Source organism: Eptatretus burgeri, chromosome 4, assembly GCF_056783735.1.
Source record: "Eptatretus burgeri isolate ZD-2024b chromosome 4, Ebu_testis_v1, whole genome shotgun sequence".
Classification (NCBI taxonomy): Eukaryota; Metazoa; Chordata; class Myxini; order Myxiniformes; family Myxinidae; genus Eptatretus; species Eptatretus burgeri.
The window spans coordinates 45,839,087-45,860,922 of NC_140964.1; the positions used below are offsets into that span (position 1 = coordinate 45,839,087).

A 21,836-nucleotide genomic window follows, 5' to 3' on the forward strand; every position below is an offset into this window, starting at 1 on the left:
TACAGTGGGCATACCTCGATCGACGCTCTGTTACTCGTTACTCAACAGTTCAAGCAGGGATTTGAAATATGTCCAGGGTGCTTCAATGCAAAATACCAGGATGATGGTTTATAGATGGGTCGAGATTTGAACACAGACTAGACGGCTCAAAGACAAGTGCACGTACCTCGAGGCTATCCCAACAGCCAGTCAGAAAGTAATTCCCATTCATTTCTCCCTGACAATAGAGACACCAATACCACAATCCAAGCCAAGTATACTGCAAGTGTTACTTCCACTTCATTTGCTATGGGGGCAGCAGGATGAAATGAAACCAATTTTGTTTGACTCTCAAATGTCAAATAGTTTTACCCATAACATGATATGTCTGACATACAATATCCAATGCAAAAAAAAATAAAATAACAATATCCAATTTCCTGGAGTCGGGTTTACAGCTTACCTAACTGAAGGTTTCCTGGGTTGAAACGCTCGTACAATGTGGGCTCTGTCAAAAGCTTTAACTACATCACTCTTGACATAAAAAGGAAGAAGAAGAAAAAAAATGAACACCAGTTGTGGCTGTTTTTAATAAATCATTGTAGAAATAACATTTGGGATTATACTTCTCGGGAAACATCTGGGAAATGACTCTGTGCTAATGACTACATGAAGGCTTTAAGGCTCATCTATAGCCTTTGTTCTTTCATATCCTTGAAGCTTCTTGCATGATTTAAGATTCCGAGCAATCCCAATGCCAAGCCGTTTATATGGAGACCATCCCCGTGGTACAGTGGACCGAGTTGTACCAGCGGAGTGTTGACCGTCTCAAAGCACACAAACAAAGCAAGGTAAACGAACAATTTTCTTTATAGACGCAATTAACTTCAGCCTGCAGATAAACAAACGGTTCCGCCAAGGTAAACCAAAATACCCCATTGTTGATAAACCGAGCTGGTCTATCTATTAGGATATATCTATGAGAAAAGAAAAGCTCAAAATGTATAACAAAACAAAAAAAAATTTGAGTGATAGTGATCATCACACTTCGCCTGAAGTGCGCGATGGACATAGAACTGGGATCTTGACACACGAGGTCGGGTGTTTCAGCAACATAAAGCCAGAATGCATCTAATCTGAACAACCAAACCAATTAAAAGCTTTCTTTTTCACACAAGGTATGCGATGCAGAGTCATCGTTTGGTGGAGACTTTGCATAGAATCCAGAGAAAAGAGAGTTGACTGGGATGGGTTTTGTGAGGTCGAGCATCCAGCGGCCTTTTCCGTAGCAGCAGAGCTTTCCTAAGTCCATATTCAACGTGATGCTAGGTTTTTCATCACCTTCGATGCTCCTCAGAATGTCCATGAGGTCCAAGCCAGTTTGAACTGGCTCTACATTTGGCGCACAGCCCAGCGTTACGTGGGCACGGCTACCGGGATCTGGCGTCACCGGATCCCCAGTGGTCGGCTCTGAAACCGACTCGTCAAAATTAAAGAGTGGCAGCTGAGCTCTGGAGAGTTTGACTCGAGCTCCGACGGTACGTGGAGTCACAAAGAGTGCTGTGAGCTGCAGCTTGAAGGCTCTGCCCAAGCCCTCTTGCACAACCTGTGGGACCGCACACAAAAGATCACACGAACACTGGCTTTTCATTACCCAAATATGTTACATGAATGTTATGTCAATAAAAAGGCACATCCCCCCACTTGGCAGAAGGAAAACTCATGGAAAAGTAATCAGACACTAAATATTCCTCATTTGTGAGAAACCGACTTGGCTTTGACAACATTCATGGCTGAAAAGAACAAGTGATCCGTTCGCTTTCCGACTCGAAATCAAACAGGATGCGCAATAACACATGCGAGTAAAATGCTGGCAGTTTGTTGAACAGTCTGCCAATGAGGTTTTGGAACAAAAATAGTTTTGGGTTTGTTTTGTCCTCTCGTGGAAATATATTTAATTGCCCTGATAAAATGGCACAGTTTTCACAATATGAAACATATTCATGAAAGTCATATAGTTTGCTCTTTGAGTTATAACTTTGAAGGGATCTTTACTTTCCTGGTAAAGGTCCAAACTCCCAAATAGATTATGTACATATTTTGGGATGGGGAAATTGAGAAAAGGAAGTGAAGCCAAGGGATGGCTGTGGAGGTGGGAAGGAAGAGAGGAGAGAAGGGAAGTGTACAACAACCATTTGTGGATGTGACTACATATAAGCCAGGTGATGGCTCTGTGTCTGGCGAAGCCACTCTTCTTCCTTCTTTCCCCTTACTCCTCCCCAGAAGTGGATAAGAAAATATATTGAATTAATATGATATTGATATAGCACAGACATGATGGGGCCAAATGCTCTCCTCCTGTGTTGAGTCTCCTCATGTGATAGAAGTGTGTGTGTGTGTGTGTGTGTGTGTGTGTGTGTGTGTGTGTGTGTGTGTGTGTGTGTGTGTGTGTGTGTGTGTGTACCTCACACTTTCATGCCGTGAAGTGTATAGAGCTGCCAAGGCAGTTTCATTTGGCTAAAGAGTACAATCCCGAGATGGGTCGCCACTCTGACGCAGGATACTTGAATGGCTTTTTAGCCCAGTAAGCTGGTACTCATTTTGCCAACCTCAGAAGGATGACAGGCTGAGTCAACCCACCTGGTGTCATTGCATTGGCATGACAGAGGCACAAATTCAACAATCTAAGATCTTAAACCAGCCTCTTTAACCATTAAACGAACACCAGGCTTCAATGAAGGCCCTTACAGAGTCTAATGCCCAAGCCAAGTCTTGACAGGAATAATTTTGCTAATTTTAGGCCATGAAAAAGTTGCAGAATGCAATAGCAATGTTATCCTCCAACCAAACTACAGTGTATATTCTTTGAAAAGTGTTTGTTTGACTTCTCTGCACTCCTAAACCCCTGAACGGAATCAGTTGAAAACTGGTAGTTGCACTTGGGGTGTTCCTGGGAAGGCTTAAAGTGATTAAAAAAGAAATGCATAGGCCCCGGGGTTCAGGGCGAAGGGAGCATGCAAATCTCAGTGTAAATGTGTATCATATAGCACCACTCATGGAGGGAGTAGACTTTGTATATCAACACAAACAAAGAAAAATGGCATCCATGAGTTTATGAATGGTGATGTAGAGGCTGATTGAATTGGCATGCTCCTTGATGGAGGATTCGATTTACCGATGATTTGACGTAATTAGCAGCCCCAGGCGTCTGTCCATAATCGGTGAAGTTGGCGGTGCAGTGCAGCAAGTTTCTCCCCCCAGAAAACTTGGATCGGCTGAAGTAGATATCTAGTATTGGAGGTAGCTTCTGATCTCCTGGAGTAAAGGTCGAGATAGTCCTTTAGAACTTGCATCATTGATGGTACATTTAACCTTGTAATATTATCACTTTGATGGGTAAACATTCTACCGCTGAGCCACACTGCTCGTCTTTCATACATGCATGAAATTGTTCAGCATGTTGCGAACTCAACATATACTCCTTACAAAAAAAAAAATTGAGCAAAAAATTCTAAAACTGTGAAATAAATTATGGATTCAAAGGTTCAGAAATTTATTCATACTGTGTATGGAAACCATGCTGATTGGGGGGAAAAACCCTGATTAGGAAATTGAATGTGTGACATGTAATGTCACACTTAACCTCACCTTTAACTGATTATAATGGAACATTTGCGTACAAATCGTGTCTCCGACAGAATCTGCAGACAAGTTTGCACACGACCCGTATCAATGCCCTCTATAAATTGGCCAATCAGATGGTCAGTCAGTTTAGAATTGGCTTGGAATCATTTAACACCAGATTAGTTGGCTCATGTCATCATCGAGAAGGGGTGAGGGTTTGATCAGACTATCGTTGCTTCCCAGTACAATAATCAACACAATCTCATTTCTCTGGAAAGACACCGCCAGACTGGACAGTTCATGGAGAGACCTCATTCGGGTCACCCAAGGGTTACAACCTCTTGTTTGTATCGTTATCTGGTGATCCTTTACCGAAGGAACTGCTTTTCAACAACACGATCTCTCGAAAATGACTTGCAAAGAACAATCGACCATCAAATTTCAACCCAGACCATTCAGAACAGGCTTTCTGATTGCAGTGTACAATTTAGAAGACACTGCTCCATATCCCTCTAAATCAGTGCCATCGGCAGCAGTGCCTGCAATTGATGACACATCATCGCAAACGGGCACCATGTTCTTTTCACCGGCGCATCTAAATTATGCCTATTCTTCCTCGACGGAAGTCTGGAGACGAGGTGGGGAGTGATTTTGTAATCGTGTCATTTGGTAGCTTGATCAGTTTCTTTTTGCCAGCCTGACCGGACAGGCTGGCATTTAATAATTGTCAGCCAAAGAACTGATCCCGTCATCATTCTTGGTGCCAGATACAGATATAACAGCATTACTTCTGCCACCGAATGGGACGGAGGTTACGTTTTCATCCGTCTGTCTGCTCATCTGTGAGCAGGATATCTCAATCAAGTTGTGGATGGATTCGGACGAAATTTGGTAGACTTTGTTGCAGAAATTTGGTAGGTTGTGCGACAAGGACAAATTGATTAGATTTTGGTGAAGATCCAGATACTAGAATATTTTAAATTATTCTTCACCATTGAGAGATAGAGCCAAAATGATATAAAGCACGATATCTCAAAAAGTTGGTACTTGTGTTTAGGAGTGTGCTTGTGGTTTGATAGATCTTCCCACAATATTCAGATCAACTGGGAAGTGGCCCTGGTCGAAGAATGGCACATCCCACAGCGTGGGCTGGATCATCCAATTTGGTCCATGGCAAGATGTGTACAAGCTTGCATTGGGGTTAACTGTGTGCCACAGACATTATTATGAAGCCAATGGGAACTTCTTAATGATCATTTGTAGACTGACACCATTGACAATTTGCACAATCATTTCAGACAGCCATGTTGTTTTCCCATCCCAACTTATTTTGTCGCTTCCACTGAAGTGGTTTGTTTGTGGAGTACAAAGATCAACGTATTGGTCCTCTTCAACCAGAATATGACCAAGTATTGAACGGACCATCAAAAAACTATCAAAGCCTCAAAACCTTTGTTGCTTAATTTATTTTCTTTTTGTTAATTTTTTGTTGTGAGAAGTGCAGATTTAGTGACCACAAGCATGCGCAAAGTGCAGGATAAAGTTATGTACCCAAAGGTGTGTCTTGGACAATGTATGGAGAGAACTCTTCGAGAAACAGGGGTCGTTTCTGCAAATCTTCCAAAAAACTTTTGTAGTACTCCAGCAAGCAATCCACGCTTTTCTTGGTGAGGAACCAGCCATAGAACAGTGCGATTACTGGCTTCTGCATGGACATGTGCAAAATTCATCATCACTGGGGTTAGAAGGACAATTTAAGAGGTTACCCTCAACGACAGTACAAAAAGTTCGTGATGGAAACATAAATAAACTAGAAGGGCACTCGGTAGAGCGCAATCCTCCGCCATGTAATGCCTGATCCATGAGAACAGATCAGGCCCAATAAATTTTTGAAATATCATGCTATACAGTACTATATCATTTTTGGCCCTGTCTCTCAATGGTGAAGAATCACTTTAACAATTAAATAACTCTCATTTCTCGTATCCAGATCCGGATTCAGATCTTCACCAAAATCTAATCAGTTCGTCCTTTTCACACACCCAACCCATCCACAAAATTTAATCGGGATACGTCCACAACTTTGAGATATCCTGTAGACAAACAGACAAACAGACAGAAAGGGGTGAAAACATAACCTCCTTCACCTTCGGTGGTGGAGGTAATAACAGCTAAGCATAAGAAACCTAATTAAGAAATCAAATGGAAGTCCAATTAAGAATGAACCAATCCTACCTCAGTTTTGGCTTTAAATTCCAAGAGTTCATCTGCCGTAAAGGTCCAGTGGCTGCGCTGACAGACTTCCTGAAGGTTGGGCATCCACGGCTTGTGCGGCTCCACCAGCATTCCCACGTATGAGAAGGTGCATGCAATGTTGAGCAGGCGTTGGAATTGTAAATCATTGTGATTTGCATCATCAACGACAATGATCTGTTTGCTCTCCTTGCACTGTTTCAAAACCTTTGTGTGGAACCTGCATGGCAACAAGTAAGGAAGGGTCCTTGGGTTTTTATGCAAGTTGATAACAGGCTCACTTCTGTGCTCACTTTGGGCTTATTTTGAGTTGTCTTATAGGTTTTAAGCAAGTTATACTTTACATGCTTTTCTACAATCCATCTCCCTCCCAAAATGTAAATAAGAACAAAAACACATGCTTTCTCAGAATTTCTATCATCATATACACTCCAGATGGTATAGTTCCACAGTTACTTAAAGTGCATTGTTAGAAGCAATAATCTACCACTATGACTACTCATACTACCACGACTTTCATGGCCCCAATTAATCCCACCTTCAGGCACACCAGTTGTGGGCTCAGACACACTAGTTTCTCCCTCCCCACACCACTCTATCCTGGGCATCTTCTCTCTTCACCCGCAAACCCTCCACTCATGTCACTTTCTTCCACCTTCATTTTGGTCTGCCCCTTCTCCTGCCAAATGCATCCGTTACTATAATTGCACTTGGTAGGGTGCATACCTCTGCCAGGCTGAACATTTTGTTTTGTATTCCATCGATAGGTTGGATCTGCATCTGGTCCTTAACCAAAATCGAATTGGCTTCTTGTTGTCACCTACACAACCTGTCCACCAAGATCCGTCCGAATACATCCATAACTTTTTGAGATATACTGCTCATGGACAAACAGGGGTGAAAACACAACCTCCATCCATATTCGGTGATGGAGGTAACAAAAGCCTGCCTGACATCCCCATACTCCCTCTGTACCAATGCAGACAGGCCTCTTGTGCCTTTCTGCTGATGCCCCTCATTCCTGCCCACCTCCTGATATCCTCACATTCATTTTATTTTCCTTCAGAAAGATCCCAATAATAATAATAATAATAATAATCATAGTTTACCATTATTACACTAATAATGGTTTGTTATAACAGTGATAAAACACGTCAGGTCTTCAGGCTATTATTTAGTCAATAACCACAAGTCATGAGAACATGTTGCATGCTACCAATTCAGTTGTTCATTCTTTCCCCAAGTGTGTTATATTGTGCAGCACCCCAGGGTAGTGTGATGTCCCGGTATGCCATGTTTAAATAAATAATTTAATAATATTGTATACTGTACAAAATAATAATAAAAATAAGTCATCACTGATTTCTGATGCTAATTAATTCACCATTATCCTTGGTTCCTTGCTAGATGAGGCTGCTGGTTTGTAAACATGGGGAACATGAATTAATACAGCAGTCCTTGTATGAGCTACGAGATCACATCGCTCATGTTGTTCACGGCATGGCACCTGTACAAAAGTTATGGACAATTTTGTTCAACGTCTCCAGACGTGTATTGAAAGTGAAGGTGAATGTGCTGAACACAAAAAAAAATTCAAAAATTACTCCAACTGTTCCATATTCAACAGGAAAGTTGTTTATGCTTGATATCTATACTATAAGAGAGGTGTTTGTCTGTGTCGCCATTTTTATCAAAGATGGCTGAACAGATCTTCGTCAAACTTCCAGAGGTTCATCAGTGAGTGTCAGGGAATGTTTTACACAATATATATATATATATATATATATATATATATATATATATATATATATATATATATATATATATATATATATATATATATATATTCTTTCAAGTTGGATTAAAAAAAAAACTTTAAAAAATAGCTCTACAGTGCTGAAGTCTTTGTAACCATGTGAAAGGTAATATTAAATTATCCCTGACCTTAGTACTTAGTGGATGTAGGGAAGTATTTCAGATCCCCTCTCCCCGCCACCCCCCCCAAAAAAAAATCGCAAAAAAAACAAATCAGATATTTTTCAAAATGCCAACAGGACAAGAACAGCACTGGGCAGTGCCGGGCCGGGTACCCCTGATAGTGTTCAATAAATAAAATATGGATAGATATTTAAAGGGCACTCTGTATTCGTTTAACGTCTCCTGAGTATGGGGGTATGGGGTTGGGGGAGAAGGAAAGTAGGGACAAGAATAGTGGGGAGAACTGTTACACAACTATCATCATTAATATCTCTACTATGAATAATAATATAATATAAATAAGTACCATGGTTATTTCTGGCTTCTGCAATATTTAGCACAACAGAAATTGAGTGCAGATGTACATAAAATGGTATCGAGGACTATATTTATGACTGAGCTTAAGTTCACTCCACCGCCCCCTCCTCATCACTGCATGTTATTTCAAGATAATATAATACGTGAAAACCTGATGCAGTTAATCAGATAGTAAAATGCGGTTTTCAGCATGTTTATTTTTCCAAGCACACTCACAGTCTAGATAAGCAATTGTATTTCACTTTAACAACCATCAGCTTCAAGAACTTTACTTCCAATGATATGTTATTAAAAATGCCATCGAGAGATGAACCACCATGTGGACAACACCAATACCCTGCATGCGTATCGCAATCGGTTTGATCGCTGTGGGGAGTACAGGTAGGCCGCAACCCCTCATCATCTGCAGAAAGCAAGGTAGAAATGTCGCCGTATGTATCATGGATACTCTTCGCTACTGTCGACTTGCCGCTGCCAGGTGGGCCTCTCAAGACAAAAAACACTTGAGACTCACGAACAGCTTCACGTGTGTCTAGGTCGCTAATGAATGGAAACAATTGGTCGCCTTCATCCATTGTGAATAGCCGATTGCTCTGGATGTCACCCGTCGTGCGAATGTACCAGAACCTGAAAAGAGAGGGGTAGAGAGTAGGATATGGAGTAGGCAAGAGAGGGCGAAAGGATTAGATATAGAGCTAGATAGAGAGCTTAAGGGCTAGATATAGGGGTAATGAGAGGTCAAAAGGACTACATAGACAGATAAAGGACTAGATAGACGGATAAACAGAGGGTGAAAGGACGACAGAGAGGACTAAAGGATTAGATAGAGGGCTCAATGGAGGGAGCATATATTTACTCCCTCTGAAGCCCTCCCACACAAAGTCAGCTTTTCCCAGAAGAACCTCTTCCTAATTATGTGGTTTTGCGCAGCTGCTGGAGCCGGCTGGACTTTATCATACAATTTACACCTTTAGATAGATATGCTTGTTTCAATATTGCTATATTTCAATAACTTCCATTGTGGCATGGCTGAAAAACATTACGAGTACATTCATTGCCCAAATTTAATAAAGTTTCTGATTAAGTGTGTGGTTCCTCATCAGTACATGTCTGCACTGTATTACAAAAGTGCCCCTCATGTGTGAAACCTGACAAGATGTCGAACCGAAGACATCAGGACAAGGGCACTGGAAATATTAATTTGTAATTCAGTACAGTATTATAAATCCCACAACCCAAGAGAGGCGATGTTTTGGGGGCAATCTATGTATTACGTATGCAAATATGGTGTAAATTTGGACTCTCCTCCTTTACTTTCTCATATGCTCCATCTATGCCCCTTCCTCCTTTGATTCTTTCCCTCCTTTTCCCTTATAAATGAAATTTAACTCTCCCCATGCCTAAACCTTCCTGTCTGTCCGTAATAAGTGATTCATGGACCTTTTATGAGACAGATTTCAATAAAATAAGTGAGTTCCGTTCTTTTAACCTTTGGCCAACTTTTCAGATAAAAAACATTGAAGCTCAAACGTGATTTGGGGGTATACCTGTACCCCATTGGTCATCTGAAAGTTCACACTTTCTCCTGACTCCAATGTAGTTCAAGGGCAGGCAAGGATGGCCTAGAGGTATGCAAACTCGCCACCGAGCCATCTATTCTGGGTTTGAATCTTAGCCCAGCTACAAACTGTCATCTGGTGTCTCACAGGCAGGGTGATTCATCAATGTGTGTGCCATCCCTCGGATGGATGTTAGACTGGGCATCCCATCTGCCAATATTGGTTGGTGGATGTTAACGATCTTGCGGTGTCCTTCGCGAAGAGTAGGCGAGGTTATGGCCAGCACTATGAACAAATTACAAATTCCTGCCTGGCCTACAGAGGGTGGAGCATCACCGGCACAGCCCTGCCCTCGGTCAATGATGGCACTCGCAACCACGTGCTGCATACGAACGAAGAAGAAGAACATAGTTCAAAATACTGCTCAATGATCCCCATATTTAGATAATGTCCAAAACGTATTTCATTGCTGAATTGTATGGCTTGGCTTTTCATCGGAATTGTAATGACATTGCGTCAGCATCTGAAGTTTACAACGTTGAATGCTATGATGAGAGAGGAAACAGCTTTCATTTCATTACACACACCTACAACAAAACGGTACAGTTAAGTGTACCATGTTGTATATATATATATACACAAAGAAATAGAAGGAACTTCATTGCTGGAGGAAACCATTAGACCCATCAAGCCTGGGCGGTAACACCAAAATCTTAGTACCAATTCTCATCCCACTACTACAGGAGACCTATTCGGCTCAATTTTAAAACTATCCACTGACTCAACCGCCACTACCATTGCAGGGAAACAATGGCATGCATTCACCACTCTTTGAGTGAAAGACCATAATCCATCCATTAGGACCATACTCTGTGCAGAGCGTTGGTGCTACCTAAGCAGTCTCCATGGCTATTGGGAACAATCCTGGACGGGTCGCCACTCCAACACAGGATACCAGCAAGCTGGTACTCATTTTGCCGACCTCAGAAGGATGACAAGCAGAGTCAACCCCACCTGGTATTTATTCAACAGGGAAGGGGGATTTGAGCTTAGGATCCTACAAATACAACCAAAAAACCATTAGCTTTACCTATGGCAGCCTGGCACGATGCAGTCTTCTTAATGTACAACACCCTCCCACCTCCAGATCCTTCTCCCAAGTCACGCCCCAAGACTGCTGTTTGCATTACGTAATCCCTATTTTCATTATTCTTACCAAACCCCAACACCTTACATTTCCTTGTGTTGAACTGCACCTTCCAATCTTTGCCCAATCTATAAAGGTATCTGTATCTGATCCCCTCCTACTCCTCCTCCCCAGCCATGCGATCTATCTTACCTCCAAGCTTCATGTCATCTGCAAATTGGCAAAGCCTACTCTTTACCCCACTTTCCAAATTATCGATGTAAATGATGAATGGTCAGGGTCCAGGAACTGATCCCTGGGGTACCACCCAATTATTTACGTACTCCCAGTCAGACATCCTCCCATTCACAGGCCACTCTTAGCTTCCAATCACGAATCCAGTTTGCTACTCTACCAGCCACACCACAAGTCCTCACCTTAGATAACAACCTCCGATGTGGTACCTCATCAATAGCAATTTGAAAGTCAAAATAAGCTACATCTATTGCACTTCCCTCATCTACCCAATCAGAAACCGATTCATAGAACTCCAATAAATTTATTAAACATGATCTCCCTTAAGTAAATCTGTACTGACCACCATTAAATAGTTTGAAATTATTCAAATGTTTTCCTATCCTTAATTAACAATTCTAGCACTTTCCATACAACTAAAGTCAAACAAACCCCACAATTTACTTCCTCAACGGACCACTTGAAGAGGTTAAGTCACTCAAACTTTTGTGCCTCACCATCAGCCATGATCTTTCTTGGGCAGACAATATTTGCAAGATGGCTTCCAAAGCCAGCCGTTGACCGGGCATCTTCCGTCGTGCAAGGTCTTTCCTTGGCCGATCTGAACTTTTGACAACATACAAGGCCTTCGTTCACAGCTTGGAGTACTGCTCTCCTCTTTGGGCTGGTGCCCCTGCCCCACAACTTGACCTCATCGATGCTGTGAAGAGGCAAGGCTCTCAAAATCATAGGGATCTCCTGTGCTGAAGCTGAGTGTCAAGGCTTGTTACTCTCACATCGCAGGAAGGTTGGTGGCCTCTCCGGATTTTACCACCTCCCCTGCCCCCCTCTTGGCTCTGTCCCTCCCAGGTTTCTGTAGGACGCAGACAGTCTGCCAGTAATCCTCTTCTTGTTAAAATCCCACAATCTACACTCACTGCTCACTTCCACTCATTTGTTCCTCTTTTTCTCACCTGTGGAATCAAATTCCACATTCTCTTCAATGTCATTACTCCCTTCAGGGCTTCAAGACAATTAATTGTTCACCCCTACCTCAGGTCGATACTCATGAAATCTTCAACCCCCAAATGACCCATTTTTCAGGTTATTGTAATTTTTCCCCCTCTACCCCCCCCCTCACCTCTTTTTAGCCGTGTCGCGTTGCAAACGCTGGCTCTAAGAGAGCTCCGCCTTCTTCTTCTTCTGACAAAACCTTTATTTATATATTTAGCTTTTTTTCCCCCCTTTTTTTTGCCACGCCACGTTCCAAGCGCTGGCTTTAAAGCCCCTGTCACACCTTGACGATTTAGCCAGTGTATGGCAACGTATCAAAATTTATCTAAAACCCTGGCATACGCTGAACTATTATTTTCTTCAGTTTTGGGCGTATAATAATGTATTCATAACGAGTTGGACGTATGCATAACGTATTAGCAACGTACACAGAACGTTTTGATAACTTATAGATAACTTATGCCAACTAATGCTTAGCGTGTTGTCGGCATTCACAACTTATGCCCAACGATAGTCTAACTTATGCAGAGCGCGCGGCAGCGTATCGCCGACGATCACGTGGCGTAGCCTATTAAAAGGCTGCCGCTCGACGATTCAAATCATAACCGCACTCGACATCGAAGTGTCAACATCACCGTCATGCCGAAGAAAACTTCGAAGAACTCCTCGTTACGGAGTTCCACCATGAGCTGGTCATACATGCCAAACTGCCGTCGTCTCCCGATCCATGGTCTCACCCAGTTCCTTCTCCTCCGTTGACCTCTTCTTCTCCTGGCTCTATTGGCACGCAACTGGTACAGTGTCAAATCGATGAGGTCATGTTGTTGTTGGAGGACAGCTAGTAGGTATTCTCGTCCCAGCCTTGCCGGATCCTCATCTCTCGGATGACATGGACATCTGCTCACCATGGAGTCTGGAACACTGACGGGTTCCTCCTGTGAAACCCATTTTTATATACCAATTCCCCTAAACGCTGCCAATACGCCATTATACGGTAGCTGTAAGTTAGAAACACGTTCAGTAAGTTCTGTGGTCGTCCCGAAGACGTCAAATACGTCTACATACGTCAATATGCGTTGGAGATACGTTACTCATAGGTTCAAAGCACGTTACTCATAGGTTAGAAATAAGTTTCGGGTACGCTAAACATTACCTCGACGTATTTCGACTTATGAGTAACTTACAAGTAACTTGTGTCAACGTGTGTCAATGATCGCATAACGTGCCTACAGCTTATGGCCAGCGTATGCGGAACGAGTGAGTCATACGCCGAGCACGTCGACAAATCTTGTGCATGCACAAAATTTGTCGGCGAGCTCGGCGTACTACAATGTATGCCAGCGTGCTCTGAACGTATACAAAACGTACCCATAACGTATTCGACGTGTGCCAGCGTATTCGCCAATTTTTTCATACGTCGGCATACGCTGGCTAAAACGACAAGGTGTGACAGCGGCTTAAGAGAGTTCCGCGTTGTTCTTCTTGTTCTTCTTCTGGTGAAGACAAAACCTTTATGACGCGGCTCTTGGACACATTCGTCCTTGTTGTTTGTTCCTTTTCTGTTTCATTCCTGCTTTCCCCTTCCTCTTCTTTCCATTTCATGTAGTTTGTGTACAGTTTGTTCGCCCCCATGCGTCCTTCTCCCCCGTCCCTTGAATCTCACTCTGACTTATAATCCACTCTTGGTGTTTATTTCCCCCTTTCCAATTCATTCCTATCCATTCTGCAGTCTGAGGTAAATGTGTACAAATGATACTTTGAAAATTCTGTCATGGAGTACATTCATAAACCTTTTACAAAGAGGCTTTTATTCTCGGTCTCGAGTTTTTTTTTTCAACTACCGAGGTTGATAAAGACGACGGAATCGAATCGCTTAAATGTATAAATCGCGAGATCGTTATTAAAACGCCTAATTGTACTTCTTCTTCTTCTTCGTTTTTTTTTTTTTTTACCAGCGGAGTGCAATCAAGGCTGAAGGGATTATAATGATTCTAATTTCGAACGGTTTTCCATGTACGTTCAATATGCGCTCTGTCATACGGTCATGTAACATGTGGTAAAGTTTCAATTTCCTCCTTTCAACGGTCCTTGATGTGTACGCCCCTGAAGAAAATTTACTTTTCGCTTCGCGAGTGCGGGTGCATAAGCGGAAGTCTACTGCTCAAATGACCACCCCCCCCCATCACAAGGACCCTCTTCTCAAACCACACCCCTAAACCACCACACGTCACTAAGGGTACATTGTTGTTATTATTAACACGCGTGATGTGAGCTCAGGAAAACATACACTTTGCAACAAGTTTTGACTTCCCACGCGTCGAGATTAAAAACACAAGACAAAGAGCTGTGCCTCGCGGTTTATATAATTACATATAATTATCTGGGGGTTTAAACCCTCCCGCTTCCACATAACCGGCTCTCTCTCTCTCTCTCCAGCTGCTTCGTCCTTACCGTGGCCAGTGCACCCGTCGGATATCTTTTCGTGCTCCAACGCACTGCAGTATGGGCAGCCGTCGGATTAATCGCAGCATTGAATGGAACGACACGGAAGACTTCCGTATCTGCCCTTGCATGGGGCGGGGTCTGATCCATTAATAGAACACCAAGGGGAAGTTCCCCGATCCCGAGAACAATCCAAGAGGGAGTTTCCGAGACATTGAGCGACCCATAATTCCTTGCGCGTGCATTGGCCCGCTCGATTTGTCCATCAAGCCTGGTTGGATTGGGGTCCTCGGGCCCTGAGTTCGATCCCCGTCCGTCGTTGAATTAACACGAGGTGGGGTTGTTGGCGGGGTGGCTTACAGCTGGAGGTACGCACACCTCCCTCGAAGCTGTCTTGCCTGGGTTCGAATCTGGTCCCAGCTATAAACTGTCATCCTGGTGTTTCACAGACAAGGGGAAGGAATTTGGAATTTGTTCAGGGTGCCGGCGATAGCTCGCCTACTATTCGCGAAGGACACCGTGGGATCTTTAACATCCACCAACTAATGGCTGCAGACGGGACGCCCGGTTTAACGTCCGTCGAGGGGCACACACACACACACACACACACACACACACACACACACACACACACACACACACACACACACACACACACACACACACACTAAATGAATCACCCTGCCTGTGAAACACCAACATGGCAGTTTATATGTAGGTCGGGATTCGAACCTAGGCTAGACGAGACAGTTTTAAGAGGCGAATGTGTATACCTCTCGGCCATTATACAGGTAATCATGTACCTGGGTGAACACCTCCAGCAGTGGTTTAACCATCTTGTGAGTTGAGCTCTTATTTCGTATGCAACCTTTGGCTGCTTGGCTGCATCACTTCTGGAAGCGCCGCCATGCCGCCGATGCAGTGCCCTGTTACCAGTAAGCTGGTACTCATTTTGCCGACCTCGGAAGGATGACAAGCTGAGTCAACCTACCTGGTGTTATTTCAACGGTGGACAGGGGGCTTGAACCCCAGACCTTAACCGTTAAGCAACACCAGGATTGTGAGTTGTGTACACAAGGATTGTGAGTTGAGTGTACACAAGGATTGTGAGTTGAGTGTACACCAGGATTGTGAGTTATGTACACCAGGATCGTGAGTTGAGTGTCCACCAGGATTGTGAGTTATGTCCACTAGGATTGTGAGTTGAGTGTACACCAGGATTGTGAGTTGAGTGTACACCAGGATTGTGAGTTGAGTGTACACCAGGATTGTGAGTTATGTACACCAGGATTGTGAGTTGAGTGTACACCAGGATTGTGAGTTGAGTGTACACCAGGATTGTGAGTTGAGTGTACACCAGGATCGTGAGTTGAGTGTCCACCAGGATTGTGAGTTGAGTGTACATCAGGATTGTGAGTTGAGTGTACACCAGGATTGTGAGTTGAGTAGGTGTTATGTTTTAAAGAACAGTTGTTTGTCGTGTTGTTCTTTTTCATCGAATTAATTTGGCTATTTATAATTTCACCACATCTGTGAATTTCTGTGATTGATTTGATGGGAAAATCGAGGTTGAGACTGCTATTGTGCAGCACAATGCTTAGTGGGTATGGTTCTTCAGAAGGGGCTTTAAGCATGCTGTCTTGCTTACTCGCCCCCACTTGAGGAAATCAAGGGTCTCGCGTTATTATCTATCTATAATTCCAGCAGTGTGTGTGTGTGTGTGTGTGTGTGTGTGTGTGTGTGTGTGTGTGTGTGTGTGTGTGTGTGTGTGTGTGTGTGTGTGTGTGTGTGTGTGTGTGTGTGTGTGTGTGTGTGTGTGTGTGAGTGACAGCTGTTTCTCGACAACCACTGGTCCGATCTTATCGAAACTTGCCAGGTATATTGCTGGGGATCTGAGTATGTGCCTTTTCAAGGTTTGATATTAATCGGACTGGCCCAAGTTATGGCCATTTATATACCAAACCAATAACAGGACACGTTGCTGTGTAGGCATGGCCGATGGGGGAAAGGGCACCATTTAGTTACCAATAACAGGACACGTTGCTGCGTAGGCATGGCCGTTGGGGAAGAGATCCTCAGCTACGTTCCCCATGACTGGTTACAACGTACAGACTTCCGGATAGTGATAACTTACTGTATTCTAATAATTTCTTGATTTCTTATGTGCATTTATAGATAAACACAATGCCCCAATCCAGTCATCGTTTACGAGAACGAAGGAACGGCCTGTGTGGTTGTTGTTTCTGGCACGCGGTTTGAAAGTTTTTTTTTTGTTGGGGTTGGGGTTTGCACGTACGGCACGTACGGCACGTACTAGGTTAGAAAGAATTTTTGGAGTAGATACACCTGCCTGAAAAAAAAATCTACATTCTTGGTGTCAGTCGATATCCAGAGGGTCGACCAAAACGTCTCATTCAGACCCCACCTTGAGCTATACAATAACCGAAGATCAAATAAATTGAGATGAGATGATTCCCAGCAGGTGTTGCTCGACTGAAACACTTTTCGATGAGATGTTAAACAATTCATCCTGAGGACGGATAGACTCCAAAACAACATTGACAAGGAGAATCGGGCTCACCTGCCAGGTTTGTGATTCCCCCCACGCTGCCGAGTTAAAGGAAATGCAAATTGAAGGCAATAAGTAGGTCTCGAGTAACATAAAAAACTGACCTCACAAGGGACATTCAAAACAATAAACAAACAAACTCTTGGAAGCCTTATGACTCACATGAGGCCAACAGGCAAGAGTTGCTTTGACTCACGAAGTTGTAAAACTTTGATCAGAAAATTAAATATTCAAACGGAATTTCAACGGCTGACCATTTGTTTGCTTCATATTGACAATGATTAAATACTTTTCCGTTCATCATGATTTCCCTTACCATTTAAAAACTTGTTGTTTTCCTCCCTGGACGATGCTGTCTGTTTCGATGCAAATCAATGGATTGACTCATTTATTCCCATAAAATGTTTCTGCTTCTCTGAGCCATGACACCTGTAATTTACACAAAAAAAGAAGAATTTTTCGTCCTCACTTTTAACCGGCTCGCAGGATAGCCGAGAGGAACGTGCACATGCCTCTGAGCTCTCTTACCTGGGTTCGAACCTCGAAGCAGCTATAAACTGTCACCCTGGTGTTTCACAGTCAGGGCGAGACATCAGTGTGTGTGTGTTTCACCCTTGCATGTCGAAGACAATCAAACAGCTATCACACCTGTTCAAGCCTGTCCTGCTGGCTCCATGCACCATAGGGAGGTATTACATTCATTGTTGCAAGTATGTCTTGTTTATGCAAGATGAAAGCCTTGATTTGATTCAAACACAATCAGCAGTGTTAAATATACATTTTCTCAAAGACCAGAAGCACATTTGAAATTTTTAGATGTTCATTAAAGTAAATGCAATGAGGTCACGATGACTTCAACAAGCAACGCAGTTAAAAAAAAAAATTGACTTTATTAATCCATATTTTTCTGAATTATATTTACTCCATGCACACAAAGTGAAAAACTGGGTTAACCAATTGTTTCAATTCTGACTGTCTGTGAACAAGCGTCAGTTAATGATCGACGAACAACTTCATTTCAATTGAACGTTATACTTTCAACATTAATCTGAAAACGAACCTGCAGTTCAGCAGTACTTCGGCTCTGAATTCGTCCAGATCGACATACACAGAGAGAAGTGAGATAATTTTGTTACTGTCTGCCTGTCTGGCAGTCTAACAAAATTGAAAATCATTCCAAATAGGAAATTCACTGTTTTTAAGGACGTCATAAAGGACTTACGATACATACAACAGGCACAAATAACTAATGTAACATGTTAAATAAGGGGGTGTCAAAGACTGCGTCAACAGACGTAAACTTCCAAAAATATTTTTTCTACGACCTTTAAAATCTTTATTTTTAACCTCTGCCAATGTAGGTGGACAGAGATTATGTTTTCACCCCTGTCTGTGTGTTTGTCTGTGAGCAGGGTATCTCAAAAGGTTGAGGACAGATTCGGATGGCATTTGGTGGACAGGTTGGGTGTGTGACAAGGACGAGTTGATTAGATTTTGGTGAGGATCTGCATCTATATCCAAACACTAGAATTTTTAAGTGATTCTTCGCCATTGAGAGATGGGACCAAAAAATAATATGGAGCATGATATTTTGAAAAGTTCTGGATGGATTATGACAAAATTGGTGGATGAGTTAGGGAGGTCACAAGAACAAGCCGATTCGATTTTGGTTCAGGTTTGGATGCATATCCGGCCGATCAGTGGGATACAAAACATAAACTGTTTATCCTGGTGGAGGTATGCGCTCTACCGAGTGCCGTTCTAGTATTTAAATTGAATTATATACTTGAACACTGAAGAACACAAATCTCCTTTTTGTCACTTTCAAAACCCTTCTGTTCAGCAGTACTTTCGTAAAATATTAGGCATTTTATGTCATCATGACCACTCAAATTTTCCACTCATAGACCCCACCCATGTCCTTGTTTCTCAAGACTATGTAGGGTAAGTTGTTCTCTGAACTTTCTGGTTCACAAAAGATATATATATATATATATATATATATATATATATATATATATATATATATATATATATATATATCTATATACATATATCTATATATATATATATATATATATATATATCTATATACATATATCTATATATATATATATATATATATATATATACATACATACATACATACATATATATATTTTGACGGTTTTGGAAATGTACCCTGGGGGAGAATATACGTGGACACGTAGGAGACCCGAGGACGAATTATTTCACGAGTCTCTGTGTAGGTAGACCTTTGCCCCTTGGATAATAGTTTAGGGGGGGACATGCATTGAGATTATTTTGGGTATCCCCAGTGTGATGTCTTCCTCACTACTCAACTCGACTCATTATTTTATGATTTACCACCAGTCACCCGCCAAGCCACCTTTCATACACAGAGACAGTGATGAGAGTGATGAAAGTGATAGAGAAGACTTGTAATGCCAAGAGGACATCAAGTTAATGATGTGAACTGCACATTTGCAAGTTTTCCATATATCGTTATTCGGTAATGGTGTCGCTTAATGAGTGGGTGGGCTACACATTTACATGGTAAACGACACATTTCCCAGTAATAACACATGTGTCAGGGTAATGATTGGCCATGAAAACATAGGTATGGACACCTTATTCGTGATATTATCATGCATAGTTTGCTAGATATTGAGGAAATTAGGTTATTCGGTAATGGCGTCACTAATTGGGTGATTTCGGGGGGAAAGCCACGGGTCAGACCCGGCAGCAATGCATTTTTGTGATGGATGGATGACAACCCATTGTCTCGTGGATGACCCCATCAGCCCATTAGGTCAAACGTTCCAGCGCTTTTCACTTGAATAAACATTCTGGGCTCCTGGACTATTGGTGTTAGAGCCTGTTTGCGGGTGGGTGCACGGCGAGGCAGGGCGCTGGCAGTGGACCAAGGCACGATCACACATTTTGGGACATTTTATTGGACGCACGATGACTTCTGACTTGGTAAGCCGAGACCAGATTTCTTTTCCCCCTGAATGATCTGCTGGGTACCATTGTCTCGTGTTTAATTGTTAAGTAAGGCAAAGTGATAAGCATCTGCTCTTTGTTTTTCTATCAATGCCTGTTTAATTCTTTATTTATTTGAGATTATTTTGATTGATTTGAATTCATCTATTTACCCCACAAAGAAATAAAGTTCTTCAGTTTATTTTATTTTCTTATTAATAAATTCCTTTATTAATTAATTAATTTCCTTTATTTATTTTTTTTAGTACAGGCGCGAGGCTGCGGTTTTTTTTTACCAAGAGGTGTCCAAACGTAGCACCTGCTGGCTCACGCAAGCAACCCTTGCTTGTATTTACATCAGGAATAAAAGAAAACGAATACAAATGAGTTCAGAGATTTAATCAGACCGAAACATGAGATTTCCACAACACACTGTCCCATTCGACCCACGAGACAGAAAGGAAGGGACTACCTGAACGTACATTAATGAAAAAAACTGTCTGGGGACCACTGGATGTTGGCTGTCATTGGTGTTGGAGGGATGCGGTTTCCAGAACCGCAACAATATATATATATATATATATATATATATATATATATATATATATATATATATATATATATATATATATATATATATATATATATTGTTACGGTTCTCAGAACCGTATGCATACAACATATAGTTGTCCCGAGTCAGTTATTTCATTAATATACGTGCAGATAGATCCCTTCGTTGTGTGTAGTGGGAAAACACGGGGGGTGTGTTGGGATGGGCTTTTAGTTCGGTTAATAAATCATTTTCTCCCCTTTTATTTTATTTCCCATTTTATTTGAACCACGGTACCTTCATCTCGCTTGCCTCGCACCCTCGCCTTGCTTACCACAGCATGACGAGCGCCTATCCAGAGGCTCGTTTTCCGAGTCAGAATCCTGACGTTCGCTGTGGCAGTTCCATCTCGGCTTCCACCTTCCCAAACTCAGACACGTGGTGTGGACGGGCCTTGCCAGCCTTGGTGAGACCCCACCCAGGAAGGCGGACCGCATGAAGGCCCGGTCCAATCGGGATGAACGATGACATCGGCTTCGCCATGGCTCTACCCCCTAGCTCCATGATCTATAAAATACAAAGCAATCCTCAGAGTAGGGTGGTATGGGATGAAAAGGAGTTCGTTGGAGTGGGAGAAGGATTGGAAGGTTGCAGTTGTTATTGACGGGGTCGTTGTGAAGGTGTTCCGTTGCTTGGCTCTGACCACGTCCCGCCTCGACGGCCCGACTGCTGGTCCACGCACACCGACCTCGACCGGGTCTCTTGCCTGGTCCTGTCGACTGCTCCATTTCTTGCCTTGGACTCCGTTCTCTCCACTCAAGCTCCTTGATGGACACTATCTCCACACGTGCGGCTGTGGACCGAACTGCACGACCTTTGTCAGATGCCGCACCACGGAGCACCCTTTCCCCCGAAACGCTCAGGTACGAGAAATTGTGACCTCAACTCCCTCCCTTCCTGGCTGCAAAAGGTCCCCTTTTCTTTTCATTGGGTTTATTTTGTGTGAGTGTGTGTCTGAGAGTGTGGTGCCTGTCCGTTAGATAAGCCTGTTCAAGATCTTTATTGTTGTGATTGTTGTTTGTATTAATCTCACGTCAAGTCTGCACTGTGTCTGCTTTTATAAGTTGCTTGCATAATTGTCGCACCACACCTCTCTCATCTTCCCCTGCGTAACACACCCAATAAACCTTTTTCCTGTGCCACATG

At 42.7% G+C, this 21,836-nt stretch overlaps 1 protein-coding gene and 1 long non-coding RNA gene across 2 annotated transcripts; both read right to left on the bottom strand.

Annotated features, from left to right (window-relative positions):
* Positions 1-550: 550 nt before the first annotated feature.
* Positions 551-14,691, bottom strand: CNP (2',3'-cyclic nucleotide 3' phosphodiesterase). Its single transcript, XM_085877832.1, has 6 exons — positions 14,536-14,691; positions 8,488-8,778; positions 5,839-6,076; positions 5,155-5,308; positions 3,155-3,294; positions 551-1,585 (listed from the first exon to the last, which is right to left on the bottom strand). The coding sequence occupies exons 1-6, from the start codon at positions 14,655-14,657 to the stop codon at positions 1,133-1,135; spliced, it is 1,398 nt and encodes a 465-aa protein (XP_085733958.1). The 5' UTR covers positions 14,658-14,691; the 3' UTR covers positions 551-1,132.
* A 2,736-nt stretch (positions 14,692-17,427) lies between these two features.
* LOC147027958 (uncharacterized) lies at positions 17,428-18,327 on the bottom strand. Its single transcript, XR_015057349.1, has 3 exons — positions 18,156-18,327; positions 17,624-17,761; positions 17,428-17,524 (listed from the first exon to the last, which is right to left on the bottom strand). It is a non-coding gene; the product is annotated as an uncharacterized LOC147027958 (long non-coding RNA).
* Positions 18,328-21,836: the final 3,509 nt, after the last annotated feature.

Coding starts and splice junctions, on each gene's coding strand:
- CNP (XM_085877832.1), bottom strand. CDS start 14,657: ATGCAAGGGCAGATACGGAAGTCTTCCGTGTCGTTCCATTCAATGCTG. Junction 6,077..8,487: donor GATTGCGATACGCATGCAGG/GTATTGGTGTTG, acceptor GTTGCCATGCAG/GTTCCACACAAAGGTTTTGA. Junction 1,586..3,154: donor CTAATTACGTCAAATCATCG/GTAAATCGAATC, acceptor GCGGTCCCACAG/GTTGTGCAAGAGGGCTTGGG.